This window comes from Ctenopharyngodon idella, chromosome 2 (assembly GCF_019924925.1).
Source record: "Ctenopharyngodon idella isolate HZGC_01 chromosome 2, HZGC01, whole genome shotgun sequence".
Taxonomy (NCBI): Eukaryota; Metazoa; Chordata; class Actinopteri; order Cypriniformes; family Xenocyprididae; genus Ctenopharyngodon; species Ctenopharyngodon idella.
Window position 1 is genome coordinate 40,499,515 of NC_067221.1, and position 17,416 is coordinate 40,516,930.

The 17,416-nt window shown below is 35.9% G+C and overlaps 1 protein-coding gene across 1 annotated transcript in view; it reads left to right on the plus strand.

The window, feature by feature from the left end:
• The first annotated feature begins 447 nt into the window (after nucleotides 1-447).
• abhd8a (abhydrolase domain containing 8a) overlaps nucleotides 448-17,416 on the plus strand; it is an 18,844-nt gene continuing 1,875 nt past the window's right edge. The window contains exons 1-5 of the mRNA XM_051875596.1: nucleotides 448-868; nucleotides 7,991-8,755; nucleotides 9,412-9,582; nucleotides 9,714-9,930; nucleotides 13,804-17,416. The exon at nucleotides 13,804-17,416 is cut by the window's right edge and continues 1,875 nt beyond it. Coding sequence (XP_051731556.1) covers nucleotides 8,004-8,755; nucleotides 9,412-9,582; nucleotides 9,714-9,930; nucleotides 13,804-14,046 — 1,383 coding nt within the window. The 5' untranslated portion in view covers nucleotides 448-868; nucleotides 7,991-8,003 and the 3' untranslated portion in view covers nucleotides 14,047-17,416. The remainder of the gene's footprint in view (nucleotides 869-7,990; nucleotides 8,756-9,411; nucleotides 9,583-9,713; nucleotides 9,931-13,803) is intronic.

Consider the following 17,416-nt stretch of genomic DNA (forward strand, 5'->3'; position numbering starts at 1 on the left):
AGACTGCAGCAATTAACATTTAGTCAGAACCAGTAAATTACATGTTATTTTGTTGAACTGTCTGTTCAGAATCGTGATCTCTATTTGAAAAAAAACAAAACAAAAACATGATTCTCAATTTATCCAGATTTGTGCAGCTCTAATAGGAGGTATAGTATTGCCATAATGTATGACTATTAGGTTATGCATTTACATGTCAAAGGTAGACCACGGACAAATGTGTTTTGCTTCAATTTAGGCTAACATAAAAATATTTGGAAGAGACGTACATTAAATCCTTTTAAAAAGTATTGTACTCTGTTTATATATATGTGTATATGTGCTGTCTGAGCTATAAACTGGTGCTCTTTTGCTTTCCCTCTCATCTGGGCATAGCAACAGCACTACAAGACACTGTATTGGTCAAACCTCACTACAGGAAGCCCTGCAGTTCGTTACATCTCCTGTCAATCAAACAGAACACGAACCAAGACATGGTTCCCGACTCCAGGAGAAAACAAGGGCACTGGGGTGGATAATTACCCAGCCGTGAGGATGCTGAGAGGCGCAGCCCTCTTCTGCCGTTCACCGCGCCTGAACTCTGGATGCCATCAGACCGCGTTCATTATTAAGATGCATCTTCTGATCTCTCTGCATCCGACAGCGTTTGCTTACATTTGATTTGAATGGCTTAAATCTAGATTAGAATAAGGATGCCAAATCATCTGCTCTGCAGAATCGTTAAATGACATTAGTGGCTTGAATTAACAGATTAGATGTATTTTAATTGCTTGCATTGTGTTTCGAGAGATCATAAACCATCCAAGAAAATTTGGTGCATTATTTAGTGCGCTTACAAATCCGATTCGTCTCACAGGCATCGTTCCAGGTAAGAATCATATTTCATAATCATATGCATAACGTAAGGTTGCATGCTAGTTAACAGTCTCTACATTAAAGTGTGATGTTGTATGTATGCAGTGCGTTTTGCAGACCTGCATCCCTGCTACACGCGTTGCGCAGCAACCAATCAATCAATGCCATTGATGTGTTCAGAACTGTTACATTGTTGCGCATGATGAAACCTGTTCTATAGGATGCAAGAAGGCAATATTAACAATGGCTGCAAAATTCTAAGGTTAATGAGGCGTTATTGTAACTAGAGGGGTTGTGGTGATGCATTGCAGTGCATCATTTATTAAAATACCATCCTTAGGATGAAATGACTTGCATATTAAGCATGCTTCAGTGACAGCACAGTTAAACCCATGTGAATAACGAGCCGGTTGTACATAGTGTTCTTGATGTAGGTTACTAAGCACCGTACTGTACAACAGTCTGCCTACACACTCCAATTCTGCATTGCAGACTGAATGATGACACACCAAAACACACTCCCACTCGCCAAATGTGGGGCAATGCATGCAAGAGTTTGCTCATGTGCGAACAGAACTGTTTCTTTCATGTGAAATATTATATGCCACTGTCAATCAATAGCAAGACCAGGGTAAAATCAGATCAATAAGCTGTTATTCCCATGCAGTTCATTCATACAGTAAGTCAAAACATAACTGACCAGAATACACAAGGAATGGCAAAAGAAAAGAGTAATATTGGTGCAAATGGGGACTGAACAGCTTGATCATTGCAACAAATAGTCATTGAATGCTACAGTGTGCTGTGTCTAAGATATGGGTTTAATCTATTGAGAGTTTAACTTCTTGTTCATGCAAGTGGGTTTTTGCTTTGATGCTTTTATTATTCAACCTGCAATGTGAAAAAGTATGCAATGACATAACTGATAATAATCATAATCAGACAAATTATTGTTTAAAATTAAAGGTATGTAAACAATGTTCTTTGTAAAGCTGCATTGGGAAAAGTGCTACTGCATACTAATAAGTTTCCTTTAGATAGGATTTTCCTCTTTGTGCGTCTCTCCAGTGCAACTTCAGCTTTAATTAGCTTCCCTGTGGAGATGTGGTAAACAGCACCTGATGCAGGAGAATCATTAGCTAATTGGCAGGATCGATGTTTCCCTCCCCTCTCTGTAAATCACTCACTGTTGCATCGGATACTTAACTTGGGATACTTAAGTTTTTTTTTTGCCTTACATTTTAAAGAAAAAGTTCACCCAGAAATGAAAAATCTGTCATCATCTGCTCAACCTCAGAATGCTTGTACTTTTTCTGTAGCTCGTCTTTGGTCTTCCTTTGTGTTTCTCACACAGAGCAACATCTGCAAAGTTACAACGCTCAAAGTTCAGTGCAAAGGGAGATATTTTCTTTTACAGAAATCGCTTTTTAAGGACGACAACGAGCTTCTTCCTGGGTTGGTGACATCACAGACCCCAAAATTTACATAAACCCAGCCCCCGAGAACACGCAACAAAGGGGGTGAGGCCATGTTGGGCTGCTTTAGAGAAGAGGAAGAGTTGTTGTAGTAGAGTGTTGTTGTCATGCCGTCATTTTACGCTGAACTGCTTCACAAACGAGGGTCAATTCCATGCAAAAGATTAACATGACGGCACATGCTAGTGGATGAGTTGAATCTCCGCAGCAACTACATAAATTTATCCACTATCCATTCAGAAACGTTCAGTTTCATATTAAAAGTTGTAACTTCTTCCTGAGTCTCTCCATCAGTGTCGACTCTGATTTGAACAATGTAAGGCTGAACACTGTTACTGACAATCCTCATTTTGGCTGCGTGAGATTCTCCAGCTTTGTTGTTGTTGAGCAACCGAAGCGTGAGCTGTTTAAGCTCCGCCCTTTTCTGGAAAGGGGGCCGGGAGCAGCAGCTCATTTGCATTTAAAGGGACACAAAAACAGCGTGTTTTTGCTCACACCCAAATAGGGGCAAATTTGACAAGCTATAATAAATGATCTGTGGGGTATTTTGAGCTGAAACTTCACAGACACATTCTGGGGACACCAGAGGCTTATATTACATCTTGTGAAATGGGCATTATACAATCCCCTTTAATAGATAATGATTTTGGTTTTCAAAGTCAATAAATATTGAGTAAAAATACTCAATTTCATCTCGGGTATCTTATTTGCATCAGATAATAGAATCTGCATTTGAAAAACTAACCATGTGTCCTTGTGTTTGACCGACAGAAGTTCTCGGACATTCTGCTTTAAAAATGGAGCTCTAACTTCATTGCATAATACCCAGAGATTTACTATGGCAGAATCAGCCTGCGGCATTGATTTTCGCGTAGGTGCTGAAGTCGACACTTTCTCCGCTGCAGAAGCTGCCGGGGCAAGAGTATCTCTCTAGCAAGAACAGCAATTCCTAGAGGATCCCGGAAGGTCTTTACATATGCGGGAAAGACTTAAAATGATGTCCATGAAACCCGAGACAAAACTACCACTGTAAATCTGAATATACAATAACCCCAAACAACATCTGGACACTTAAAAATGCCAGAATGTCATTGAATTAGATACAAAATATCAGTCTCAAATGTTGCTTCTCTACACTTTTTCCAACATTTTTAAGTGTAGTGTGTCCAGATATATTTTAAGAACACAGTATATGACCTCAGTGACTAGAAATAGCAATTTGATTACGATTATAAGTGGTTGATATATAAAAATATATAATTGTTACAACAAGAAGTGTCTTAAAAGCACCAAACAGCAGGACAAGACTAACATGTTTTGCACCAGCTCTTCATTTGATTAATAATACATCACCGCTAAAAACCTTCCCTCACTGAGACTGAATAATGTATCGGCCCTCGAGATGAATCTGAGAAAAACAGAGCAGGTGAAGGGCCAGTGAGGACAGAAAGAGATGGAGTTAATGATGACTGATCCTGTTTCTGTTTGCTGGCGTCTCTGGCTGCAGAACAGGAAACTCAGCTGTTGCGTCTGTTGTTCGGCTTGTCATAAACGTGTCACTTCCTTTGTCAAAGCTGCTGTCTGCTGACTGATAGAGCTGTGAAAGACAAGGAAAACATTTCAGAAGTGTGAGACAGAGTACAGAGTTGATGATTGTGAATATATTAGCAAACACCAGAAAAAACATGGAGGGGTGTTGAGTTGCATTTCAGTGTTTGTTCAGGGAAACTGCTTCTGTAGTGAGTCAGATAAACAAATGAAGAACTAGTTCTACAAATGGAGGCTTAAAAACAAAAAGTTCTGTGCATTTATATGTTTACAGTTACATATTAAATTATATTGCAATATGACAATTCTATCTACAATTTCTTTTACACCAGAAAATAATTCCTATTTATATGCATTTACATGTTTACATATTATATGTACATTTACATATTAAATTATATTGCAATTACAGTTCTAGCAACAATTCTCTTACACTAAAAATGAATCTTTCTGTACATTTACAAATGACATATTCATCATTGCTTTGTACCAATGTTAGATTTTGCTTAGTCTTATGTAACTATTACTTTGAGTTTGATGAACTTAAACCATTTAAGGCAATCGGTTTCCTCAAACCATTTAAGTAGCTATATAGTTGTTAAGACTTCGTTATCTGAATTCAAACTGAATGAATGAAATAAACTTGAAATCTTTAAGTTGAGTTTACTCTAATGATTGCCTAAACCAACACTAAAATATAAGTGAATTTAACTTAATGTATATGAGTTTACAGTACTCATATTTATTGGTTTTAAAACTTACATGGTTTAAGGCAATCAGTTTCCTCAAATGGTTTGAGTTACCTTAACTTATCGGGTCTTACAGTGTATGTTTACATTTACATATGAAATTATATTGCATATAATGAGTTACAACCACAATTTCTTTACGTCAGAAAATAATTCAATTCTCTTACACCCGAAAAGAATGAATCTTTCTGTACATTTACATATTTTATATTATACATATGTATAATATGACAGTTATAGCTACACTTTAAAAAAATATTTTTCCAAGTTGTAAATAAAACATTATTGGAGTGTTTTACAAGAAAATACTATTACAGTCTTTCTACTTCAAAGTTTCATGTTTAATTCAAAGTGTTTTCTTTGTAATTATTTGTGAAATTTACTAGCAGTTTGAGTGAAAATTGTTTCAAAGTCATTTTTTTTTCAGTGCACAATTTCTTTTACACCAGAAAATAATCTTAATTCATTTTGATTATCTTTTCAGTACAAATACAAAATACAGCAATATTTTCATCTGTGATTTCAGCCACACGATCAGCGACTGCTTCTGTTTCTGGCCCAATTATAATTTGAGTCATGCCGCATGCTCACTAATAATTTAGTCCAGAGTCTATGTACGTCATTGATCTCATTGAACTAGGATGCATCCAACACATACTGATCAGCTGTCTGTTTTGATGTCTCATTGCCTTCAGTATGACTATATTTAATCTAGCCGGCACAGAAATCGACCGCAGTAAATATTCAGCAGCAGTAACAGGATTCAGAAACCTCATTCACTTCTAAGAAACAAATCACAGTATATAGATGTGTTCATTTGTATGCAGGTATTATAGTAGTCACGTTCAATACAGGCAGCTTTCTCCATTAGTACCCAAGGGAAACACATTGGAAGTGCCCAGGCTATTTTTAGCTCCTTGTCTAGGTCACAATGTGAATCATCTTCTCTACTAGGATTCCACTGGCAACATGCAGCTCACGCTGTTCCCACTGTAACTTGCTTTTACTGCGATTATTTGCATGGGTGAGCATTTTAATATTCTTCCTCAGTACTTACTTCTATAGTAACTCACACTCCCAGAGGAGTTTATATGCTCAGATGTTGCTTTTTAAAGCTCAGGATACTTAATGGTATGGTGATATATCTCCATGAAGTAGCCATTTTGCCTCAGATGTTTCCCCTAAAAGTTCTTAGGGAAATAATGAAAATAGACACAAGTGAGTCAATAGTTGTCATACAGAATAAAAATGTATGTGAACAGCATCTCAGAATTTGATGAAAAGTGTTTGAGATCATATTGAGATTTGATTGCAGACTTTGTTGATCTCTTCTGAAACTCTAGTGGAGTTTCTTCCCCAAGGAAACATTTCTCTGTTTAATGTCATTGCTGTTTAGGAGAAACATTTGAGACACTATTGAGATCTTATTTCTTTCCAATGGGCTTCCATATCAAAAAGTGTCTTTGTGCATCCAGGCTCTCTGGATCTCTCTCTGCAGTGTTGTTTGCATTTTTCATGGTGTCTCTGTGAAAGCGCTGCTGACAGCAGCTGTCATACTGTTGCTCGCAGGAACGGCAATGCAGCTCTTCTTTTGTGCGGCTCCACACAAAGACTGGAGGGTTTGACAATATCCACCATAACAAAATTACACTGCATTAGTGCAACAGGAGCTAAAATGATGTTAGGAAGCTTTAAACTCGCCGAACTGGGTGAAAGTTAATCGGTAGCAGAACAGCACGGACTGGTTTCCTCCTAATCCTGGATAAAGTGCAGAACGTCTGTGGTAATGGTTTGTGAACGGTCCCTTCGGTTCTGAAGAGAAAATGTGTGACCATTTTACTTCTGAGTGAAACAAGAAATTCAACAAGGAAAAAAATAGATGCATTTATATTCATGGGGAATTGATTGAACAAATACTTGAACAAGTATCTCTATGAAAACATTTGTTGAAAAATATACAAGGGCTTGGTAATGTCAGCCAAAAAATCATTATTAAAATCTGAGTTACATTTTAATGAAAGATTATGAAGACAAACAGGGGCCGTTAGGGTAAATCCCAAAATGTAAGATATTTAATGCATTTACTGTATTGTATTGTTGAGAATCAAAATTACATTAAATTTTTTACATATTAAATTTTGTTTACTGAAAAATATATATAAATTAAGTGAGTTTATGCATAAAACAAGAAAAAATATCTGCCAATGGGGTAAGAAAAATAAACTCAAAGGGAAAGCAAGATTGTTGTTTTTACCCCACTGGCAGATATTTTTTCTTATTTTAAGCAAGACTTAATATCTTATGTCATTTTGCTTCTCAAGTGTCAATTTTGATTTATGTATATTACATTATGTATTTTAATGTTGATCATATGATTACTTGCTTTTGATACTTTATCTGATCCAATTATTATTGCCTCGTTGTTATTATACCTATGTATTTTAAGTCATTTTACTTTTATTGTTCACTTTTATATGGTCTATTTTTATTACTTTTTTTTTTTTTTTTTAATCTGATTACTCGATTAATCGTCAAAATAATTGACCGATTACTTGATTACCAAAATATTCGTTAGTGACAGCCCTAATCACCATACTAATGTTTAGATATTTGTACTGGAAAACAAGACAAAAATACTGAGTAAGAAAATAATTTCTGCCGTGTATTTATAAACAGCGAGTTTATTTATAAGAAAAAAAATGTTTCAGAATTACTTGAGAATTTAGTTAATAACTAGACTTAAGTGTAAAAACTCTTACAAATTATTTTCTTAAGATTTTCGTAAATCCGGCCCCACGAACTTATGTTTAGAACATGAATGTAAAAAGGTTAAAATTTAATTTTTTATGACTTGAATAAATACTCAACAAGAGATAATAAAAGGAGAAGGACTTCTTACTCACTTCAGTTTTAAATGGGACCTATTATGCTCTTTTCACAAGATGTAATATAAGTCTCTGGTGTCCCCAGAATGTGTCTGTGAAGTTTCAGCTCAAAATACCCCACAGATCATTTATTATAGCTTGTCAAATTTGCCCCTATTTGGGTGTGAGCAAAAACATGCGTTTTTCTGTGTGTGTCCCTTTAAATGCAAATGAGCTGCTGCTCCCGACCCCCTTTCCAGAAGAGGGCGGAGCTTTAACAGCTCGTGCTTCGGTTGCTCAACAACAACAAAGCTGGAGAATCTCACGCAGCCAAAATGAGGATTGTCAGTAACGGTGTTCAGCCTTACATTGTTCAAACGTAACGATGTTGTTTATTCTGAAACAGCAACATTACAATAACTAAAGTTAAAAAAGTGAAATCATAATCAAGGACCCCTATTAAGAGTAAATGGTTGTAATTGTAATTGTGTGTCTTCAGGTAAACCAGCGGCATGTTGACCAGCATCACCGAGAGCATCTTTTGCTGTCTGATGGGAAAGACGACAAGTGTTGTGTTGCCAGTTGAATCATCTGACGGCAAGCCCGCAGACGGGTTCGAGTTCGTGGAGGTGAAGCCAGGCCGAGTGCTGCGTGTGCGCCACATCCTCCCCGAACGGCCTGCAACTACAGATGCACAACCAGAGCCGAGCAGCAGCGTCCACTGCAAGCGCAAGATCACGGTGTACCGCAACGGTCAGCTGGTGATCGAGAACCTGGGCGACGTTCTCCACTCCGAGATCCTGCACTGCCAGAACGGAGACGTGGAACAGTGCAGCACGGTCGAGGTGGAGCTGTCTGATTACACCACTGCGCCGTCCTCCCCAGATCCCAAACCCGCTCCGCCTCTTCCCACCTCTGACCAGCAGAAACCTGCTCCTCCGCCTAGACGGCGACGAAGAAAACCCAAACGCACTGTGCTGATCGATACGGAGCGATGCATCAGCAGCTGTAAGGGGACGCATTCAGACGTGGCACTGTTCTTCATTCACGGCGTGGGCGGCTCACTGGATATCTGGGGGAGGCAGCTGGATTTCTTTTCACGGCTGGGGTACGAGGTCATCGCCCCTGATTTGGCAGGACACGGCGCAAGCACTGCCCCTCAGATAGCGGCAGCGTACACCTTCTACGCCCTCGCAGAGGACCTGCGCGCCATATTCAAGAGATATGCGAGAAAACGGAACATCCTCATTGGTCACTCATACGGGTAGGCATTGCGTTTCTACCCAAATTTATTTAAACATGTATTAAATAAGACATTACTAACAGGTAAAGTAAATATAATGAATATACAGGCTAATATAGTGCATGTATCTAATGAAATGCTCCCTCGAGAGTTCATTTCTCTGGTGAACTAACATGCTGTGGACACTAAATGACTTGCCTGAGGTAAATGTAATGCTACATGAGATATTATTCTCAAGCTGTTTTATTGATGTTTTTCCGCCGTTGAAACACTGGTTGAGAGATTACACAAACATATCTATGCATAGATCGTCTGTTCTTCTTCAAACAACATTGCATGACTGCGCGCGCCCCCTTCTGGATTGGAGTGTGACTGTATTCATCGTCTGACTGTATGCACCGAACGGTGATGGTTCAGGATGAATACATGTACCGTTACACCCCTAGTAAAAACTGTAATATTTTGAAATATTATTACAATTTAAAATAACTGTTTTCTATTGTAATAAATGTTAAAATGTAATTTATGGCAGAGGCTATTTACACTAAGTGCATATATATATATATATATATATATATATATATATATATATAAGCCTGTGATTCTTGTGTTTCTTACTGGCAAGTTTTCATGAGCAATTATTACTAACCCTGGATGACCGTTTTGTTCCTGTGAAGGGTGTCGTTCTGTACGTTCCTGGCACACGAGTATCCGGAGCAGGTGCATAAGGTGGTGATGATCAATGGAGGCGGCCCCACGGCGCTGGAACCCAGCCTGTGCTCCATCTTCCAGCTGCCCTCCTGCGTCCTTCACTGTCTGTCTCCCTGCCTCGCCTGGAGCTTCCTCAAGTAAGGCCCCACGACATGTCACATTTCTAAGGTTTCTGTGAAGGGTAGAAAATGACTTCTGCAAAAAGTACACAGTCGCTGTTAGAAAGCATGTCAAATAAAATCTGTCTCTTCTTGTGTTTTCCACACAGAGCTGGTTTTGCCAGGCAGGGTGCTAAAGAGAAGCAGCTTTTGAAAGAGGGAAACGCGTTCAATGTCTCGCCGTTCGTTCTGCGAGCGATGATGAGCGGTCAGTACTGGCCGGAGGGGGACGAAGTTTACCACGCTGAGCTGACCGTACCCATACTGCTGGTGCACGGCATGTATGACAAGTTTGTGCCAGTTGAAGAGGATCAGCGGATGGCGGAGGTTCGTGCACATCAGATTGTGCTGTGATTGTTTTTTGTGTGACAATGTCAAGATGGAGCTTTCTTTGGCTGCGTCACAAATCACATACTTCTACTATGCAGTAAATGCACGATTTTTGCCGGTGAGCTCCTGAAACCTGTTAAGAACAAGTCCAGAGTCGTAATTCAACTCAAAATCAAAAGAAAGAAATGTACGGAGCCCCACACATGACATGCAGGAAAAAAAAAAAAAAATAGTAGGCTAAATCGTGCGCATGATTTACTAATCTGTTCCCTTGATTTATAAATCGTGCGCACAATTTAGTAAATCAAAGGAATGATTAGTAAATCGTGTCCACAATTTAGCAAATCAAGGGAACGAAATAGCAAATCGAGGGAACAAAATAGCAAATCAAGGGAACAAAATAGTAAATCGTGCGCACAATTTAGCAAATCGAGGGAACGAAATAGTAAATTGTGCGCACAATTTAGAAAATATAGGGAACGTAATAGTAAATCGTGCTCACAATTTAGCAAATTGAGGGAACAAAATAGCAAATCAAGGGAACAAAATAGTAAATCGTGTCCACAATTTAGCAAATCGAGGGAACGAAATAGCAAATCAAGGGAACAAAATAGTAAATCAAGGGAACAAAATAGTAAATCGTGCGCACAATTTAGCAAATCGAGGGAACGAAATAGTAAATTGTGCGCACAATTTAGAAAATATAGGGAACGTAATAGTAAATCGTGCGCACAATTTAGCAAATTGAGGGAACAAAATAGCAAATCGAGGGAACAAAATAGTAAATCGTGCGCACAATTTAGCAAATTGAGGGAACAAAATAGCAAATTGAGGAAACAAAATAGCAAATCGAGGGAACAAAATAGCAAATTGTGTGCACAATTTAGCAAATCAAGGGAACGAAATAGTAAATCATTCGCACAATTTAGAAAATATAGGGAACGTAATAGTAAATCGTGCGCACAATTTAGCAAATTGAGGAAATAAAATAGTAAATTGTGCACACGATTTAGCAAATTGAGGGAACGAAATAGTAGATTGTGTGCACAATTTACTATATTTCATGCACGTCATGTGCGGGGCTCCATATAAATGTGATATTATATTTTGCATAAAAAAAATGAAGCCTATTTTTAAAAATTTTTGCAAATAAAATAAAATAATAAAAAAACAAAAAAACAAATACAAGGTATTTATACTGTATATCATAGCAGTATTTAATGTACTACCTTTTTACCTGATTAAAATAAAATAAAATTGTCATATTGCAGTCATTTTTTAAACTGCAATACAGTAAAAATATGGTACTTCAATAATGATAACCTAATGAGATTCACCCCTGAGAATAATGAGAATTACACTAAACTCAAAATTAAAGCATGACAATTCTGAGGATTTAAAGTCAGAATGTGCTTGTCTTGAAAATAATGTCAAAGTGCAAAAACTCCTAAAAAAAGGCTTCATTTTCATCTTCATGCAAAATATAATTTACTGTATTTTAATATATATAATAATTTATTTAGATGTATATATAATTTATATAAAAGAGGGTATGCAATGACATCTCTTTCCTGCAGAGAGTAAGGAAAACTGTGTTTGTCTAACATTATCTAACCATCCCTCTGTAGAACACAATGCTCATCATAATGGATGTTTATTTTTATTTTTTATAAATGCTGACAAAAAACTTTACAGTTAAGCAGAATATAAGATGGTAAATATTTAACTGATGAGCTGTCAATACAATATGTAAACTAGGGTATGATTTTACCCCTAAATTCAACATATTTAAAACAAAATGGTAATTGCAGATCCATGTTCCGCTGCCTGGATTCCAGGTGTTTCCGTGAATTGCAGCGATCAATTGCTTCTCTTTTCTGTAGCTTTTATCAAAGACAGATCTGTGGCCAGTTGCACAAACTTCCTAGACTAGTCTTGCAAGTTAGTCTTCATTTTTTTCCCCACTCGACATCTTAATGTCTTAACATAGTTGCCTTGTTTATGTTTATGCAACGATGGCCGGATTTCTTGTAGAATTTATTTGTACAGTTAATCACACAGCTCTTTCCCATTTTAGATGTGTTTTGTGTGTTTTTGCATCATTTAAGCTGAACACTAATGCTGCCAATCAGTGGGTGTAACCTTTATTTTATTTCTATAGCGCTTTTTTCAATACAACAGCTTTACATGGATAAACAGGAAAATAATGTAATGATGCAAACAGAATTCAGTTCTCTAAAAAGATAGTAAACCGTCATTATTCAGTTTAAATCAGTTCATTTTGGTTCAATAACTGTGTATATCAATTATGAAATGAGTTCAATTCAGCTATAAAGCAGCTCTGCAGAAAACAGTGATGTTTCCAGTAGCCGCAGTGACTGATGTCATACCCTTGTAGCATCAATTTTTTTGTTTTTTTTTGTGGTAAAATGTTAGCAGAACATTTTTTGTGAGATTCACAAAAATATAATGTCATGTTCTATGCAGGATGAATAGTATGTGAATTAGGATGCAGCCTTTGACTGTAATCAGTGTGTGTTCAGTGGAGGTGTAACAGTGTGATGTTGGCTCACTCATGACTCACGGCTCTCTCTTCAACACAACAGTGTCTCTGTGCTGTAATGGGCTGTTCATGAGTTGAGGAGCATCACACGTGTCCTCATGCAGATGTGCTCTGAATCAAACACTGGCATCTCATTGTTCTGCTGTAACTCTTGCTGAAGTCAGTCAGGACTTCCTGCAGGCACACAAATGTTATATATGTTTTATATATATATATATATATATATAAAAAATCTAAATTAATATTATGTATTATTTATATAGTATTTAAATTATATGTAATTTACATATAAATTAGATATTTACACATACATTTAAAAATGTTATATTTTATAAATGCATTATTTACATAAACATTTACAAATGTGTGTATTATATATATATATATATGTGTGTGTGTGTGTGTTTTAAACAAATATAATATTTATATTTACATTTCTTTATTTTATTAAAATAATATATTAAAATAATATTTATATAAAATACATTATAATATATTTTGGTAAAGTATGTAACAGTTTAAAAAAATATTTAAGTTATGTGATTTATATATAAATTATTTGTATTTATTATATTATTATTATATAAAAATCTAAATGATATTTACATAGTATTTAAATTATATATAATTTACATATAAATTAGATATATACACATAAAAATGTTATAATATATTTTATAAATACATTTACATAAACATTTACAAATACATCTAATTTATATATAAATTATTTATTTTTAAACAAATATAATGAATATTTATTTTTAAATTTCTTTATTATATTAAAATAACTTATATAAAATACATTATAAAATATATATTTTGGTAAAGTATGTAATGTTTTAAAAATATTTAAGTTATGTGATTTATACATAAATATATAAACATCTAAATAAATATGTATTATTTATATAGTATTTAAATGAGATGTATACACATACATTTTAAAATGTTAAATTTTATTATTTACATAAACATTTACAACATGTCTATTTTATACACATACACACACACACACGTGTGTGTATAATGTATTTATTTTTAAACAAATATATAACAATTTTTTTATTATTTATTATATTAAAATAATATTTATATAAAACATATTTCTGGATGTAACAGTATGTAACAGTTTGCAAATATTTAAGTTATGTGATGATTTATATATAAATTCTATTAGATACACAGTACATATAAATATATATATGTTATATAATATTCTACAATATAATAAATACATAATATAATAAAATGATCTTTCTATAAAATACTTTATAAAAAATATATTTTTCATGTCTTTGTTTCAGATTCTCTTGTTTGCATTCCTCAAAGTGATCGAGGAAGGCAGTCACATGGTGATGATGGAATGCCCAGAAACGGTCAACACGCTCCTGCACGAGTTTTTCCTCTGGGAACCTGACACTTCCAAAAAGGACAAGGTAACAGCTGAGCAGACCACAGCCGACAACGCCACGCCCGCCCAGACGCTCACTGTCGCCAATGGCAGCGTCACAGGGACTCCCAAGGTCAACAAGCCCCTTAACAAGTAACCTGATGATTGACGTTTGTGGGGTAAACCAATCAGAAGGCTGTTGATGGCAGGCTGAAACCGTCACCTTGGCTGAGAGCTGATTTTTGGTCAGAAGGCCCTAGCGGGTGTCCAGACGGGGGTGAGAAAGATTCACGGGTTCAAAGAGACTCTAGCAATGAGGGGAAAAAAGAAGCAGCTGATTTTAAACCAATAATGATGGTTTATGACATCACAATGCCTTTGTATCTCTCTGCTACCTTTGGACAATATCTTTCCTTCTTGTGCTGTCTAAACGAAAGGACTGGATGTCCGAAATCAAGCGTGTCCAGGCGGGACTGAACTATGAGAAAGATGAGAGGGTATTTTTAAAAAAACAATCCAACCCAAGAGAGTGTTTAAAGCCAACATGAAATGACCCATTTTACTTCCATAATAAGACATAATGGGTGTTGCATACTGTACCAGAACAATTACAAAGACCAGCTTTTACTTTAAAATGACATGCACAAATTGTGCACAGTGTAAATAGGGTCGCTTTCATGTTGACTTTAAAGGACGTTTGTACAGAGTCCGTGTTCAATGTTATGCGTTCTGATTAACTCAGTCATACAAGTACTAATATTGAGATCAACACATTTTAACACGTCTTCCCTTATAAAACAAACCCAACGCTTGGAGCTCAAGAGAAAACAGACGTATAAAACACTGAATTCTGTTAAAACATCTTAAAACTCCTTGAAAGAATAAGATAACGTACTGTAAACGAACACATGCTAGCTACACATTATTTCACTTGAAACAAACTGTATGAATTTAACAACAAAACAACAGATGTCGGTTCACATGATACAGGACAAGCAAAAACATCACATGGAAATCGACCGTCGCAATGCCAGTAGGCACTTGTTCGTCTCTTAGCAACTAGAAAGTCGGGCACTAGAGCAGATACACAGAGAGAGAGTTATAATGATGCTGCTGGCCACAATATGACATGGTGCTGAGGAAAAACAGGATATAAGCTATAGTATCACAGTGCATTCGGATACACAACTGTACGTGTTCGGCACCCAGCTGCACAAAAATCTAGAATCTGATCATCAGGTTGATCCAATCACGTGCAGTGTGATAACACAACGCGGTTAAGCTAAATAGGACAGACCGTCTGGCTATGCAAAGAATAACAGGGTGGCTTCTGCACGCCTCCGGCCGGTTACCATAGCAACTGGTAGTCAAGAGCAAAATGGATTAAGCACAGGAGGTCTGGTCCGTGTGACCCGCCCATCACTGGGAGATAATTGCACACGTGCACGTCAAAGACATCACTGAACGTTTATGCAACGAAAGCAGTCAAACATTCAAATCAGTCAAATTTTCAGGTATTTATGTAATTAACAAATGTCCATATATTTTAACAATGTTGAATCCACACTTTAGATATTTATTATATTAATAATAATTGGACACAGACAAGAGGATTCAAACATCCTCATATCGGAGCTGATGTGCCACAACTTGGGCAATTTAAAAAGAAATGCACTATTGTTCAAAGGTTTGGTGTCAAATTTAAGAAATTTATACTTTTATTCAGCATTAAATTGATCAAAATTAACATTAAATGCGTATAATGTTACAAAAGATGTCTATTTCAAATAAATGCTGTTCTATTGAACTTAAAAAAAATTAAAAAATGCAATATGAAGCAGCAAAAAACATCAAATCAGCATATGAGAATGATTTCTGAAGGATCATGTGACTAAAGACTGGAGTAATGATGCTGAAAATTCAGCTTTGAATCACAAAAATAAATTACATTTTTAAATATATTCACATAGAAAACAGTTATTTTAAATTGTAAAAATATTTCACAATATTGTTGTTTTTGCTGTATTTTTTCAGCCTTCTTTCAAAAATCTTACTGACCCCAAACTTTTGAACAGTAGTATAACTGCAAATTCCCATTTTAACAACAAGTCCACACATTACAACAATAAAACGCACTGACTTAACTCTAATTCAACAGAAGGAAGTCTACACCTTTTTTTTTTTTTTTGATGTGCTGCTAAGAAGAAACGTAGGCCTTACAGTCCGCTAAATGATTACTGTGTGATTGATAGAAGGATTGAAGGAGATATTCTGGACTGGATTGCAGGGGAATGAGTTTGTCTACAGCGATTACAGCTGAAGCCAGTGTTTAACATCAGCTCAATTCCTGTATTACCAGAGAGAACGTTCTAGCAAAGATTACATATACCTGTACAGTGATGCACTTACTGTACGATCCAAGTCTGTGGAGTGTTACTGGATTTTACATGGTCATAATAATGGAAATAACACAGCGTTAACATGTACTGTATGATGTTTAAGTCTTGTGGCTATATATTCAAAATGGTGTATATTTTATATAGTGCCCCATAGACTTCCACTGAAAGTGCATTACTGTACATGCAATTTTTGATTTATTCTGACAGATGTTGTTCATACAGCTAAAGTTGCACCAAACCCAGAATATCTATTTAAATGTTACTTGCATATACATTTTCATTGTAATGCAGTGCAGAGGATGCACATTTTATTGCAGCCACTCCTGTGAATTAGAAAACAAAAACTATTGTGTGCTTTTGACAAAAACTTGCCTATGCATTTGCTGTGGCTGTACTACCTGAAGGTCTGTTCACACCAAGAACGATAACTATAACAATAACTATATAGAGCTGCATGATTCTGGATAAAATGGGAATCATGATTTTTATGTTTCAAATAGAGATCACGATTCTCCCACCATTCTGAATATACAACTAAACAAAAAACATGTAATTTACTAGAGGTTCTGACAAAACATGACTTGCTAGACTAATTGCTAAACTCTAAATGTTTAAATAATTATTTTAAAAATGGTTTTAAATAAATTCAGAGACTCAGTAATAAATACTTGTTTCTTTACTGGATGAATCAGTGTTTTTTAATGAATGATTCAATGACAAATACTTGTCACCACCTAGTGGCGTAAGATGTAATTGATACAATCATTATTTGAAGCACCAAGTTATTTTCAAAAGCTGGTTTGCTCTGTTTTGATCACTACCGTAGACATCAGTGTTTATATCCTAACTTTAAACTTTTATCTCAGTGCTTCTGTGATCATTTAAATATTTGTAACAGAAATAGCTACTGTGTGGTTCAAAACGGCTCTCTCTGGATCAGCGCGGCAGAACGAACACAGATTTGAATGTTCCGGTATGATTTTGTCAAAAGTTTAATTGCCACGGGCGAATCGTTGTCATTAATAAAATAAGATCGTGTGGGTGTTTGAATAGTGATCACGATCTTTTTACGAATAATCGTGCAGTTCTAGCGTCCGTTCACACGTTTATTATTTAGTTTTGTTGTGT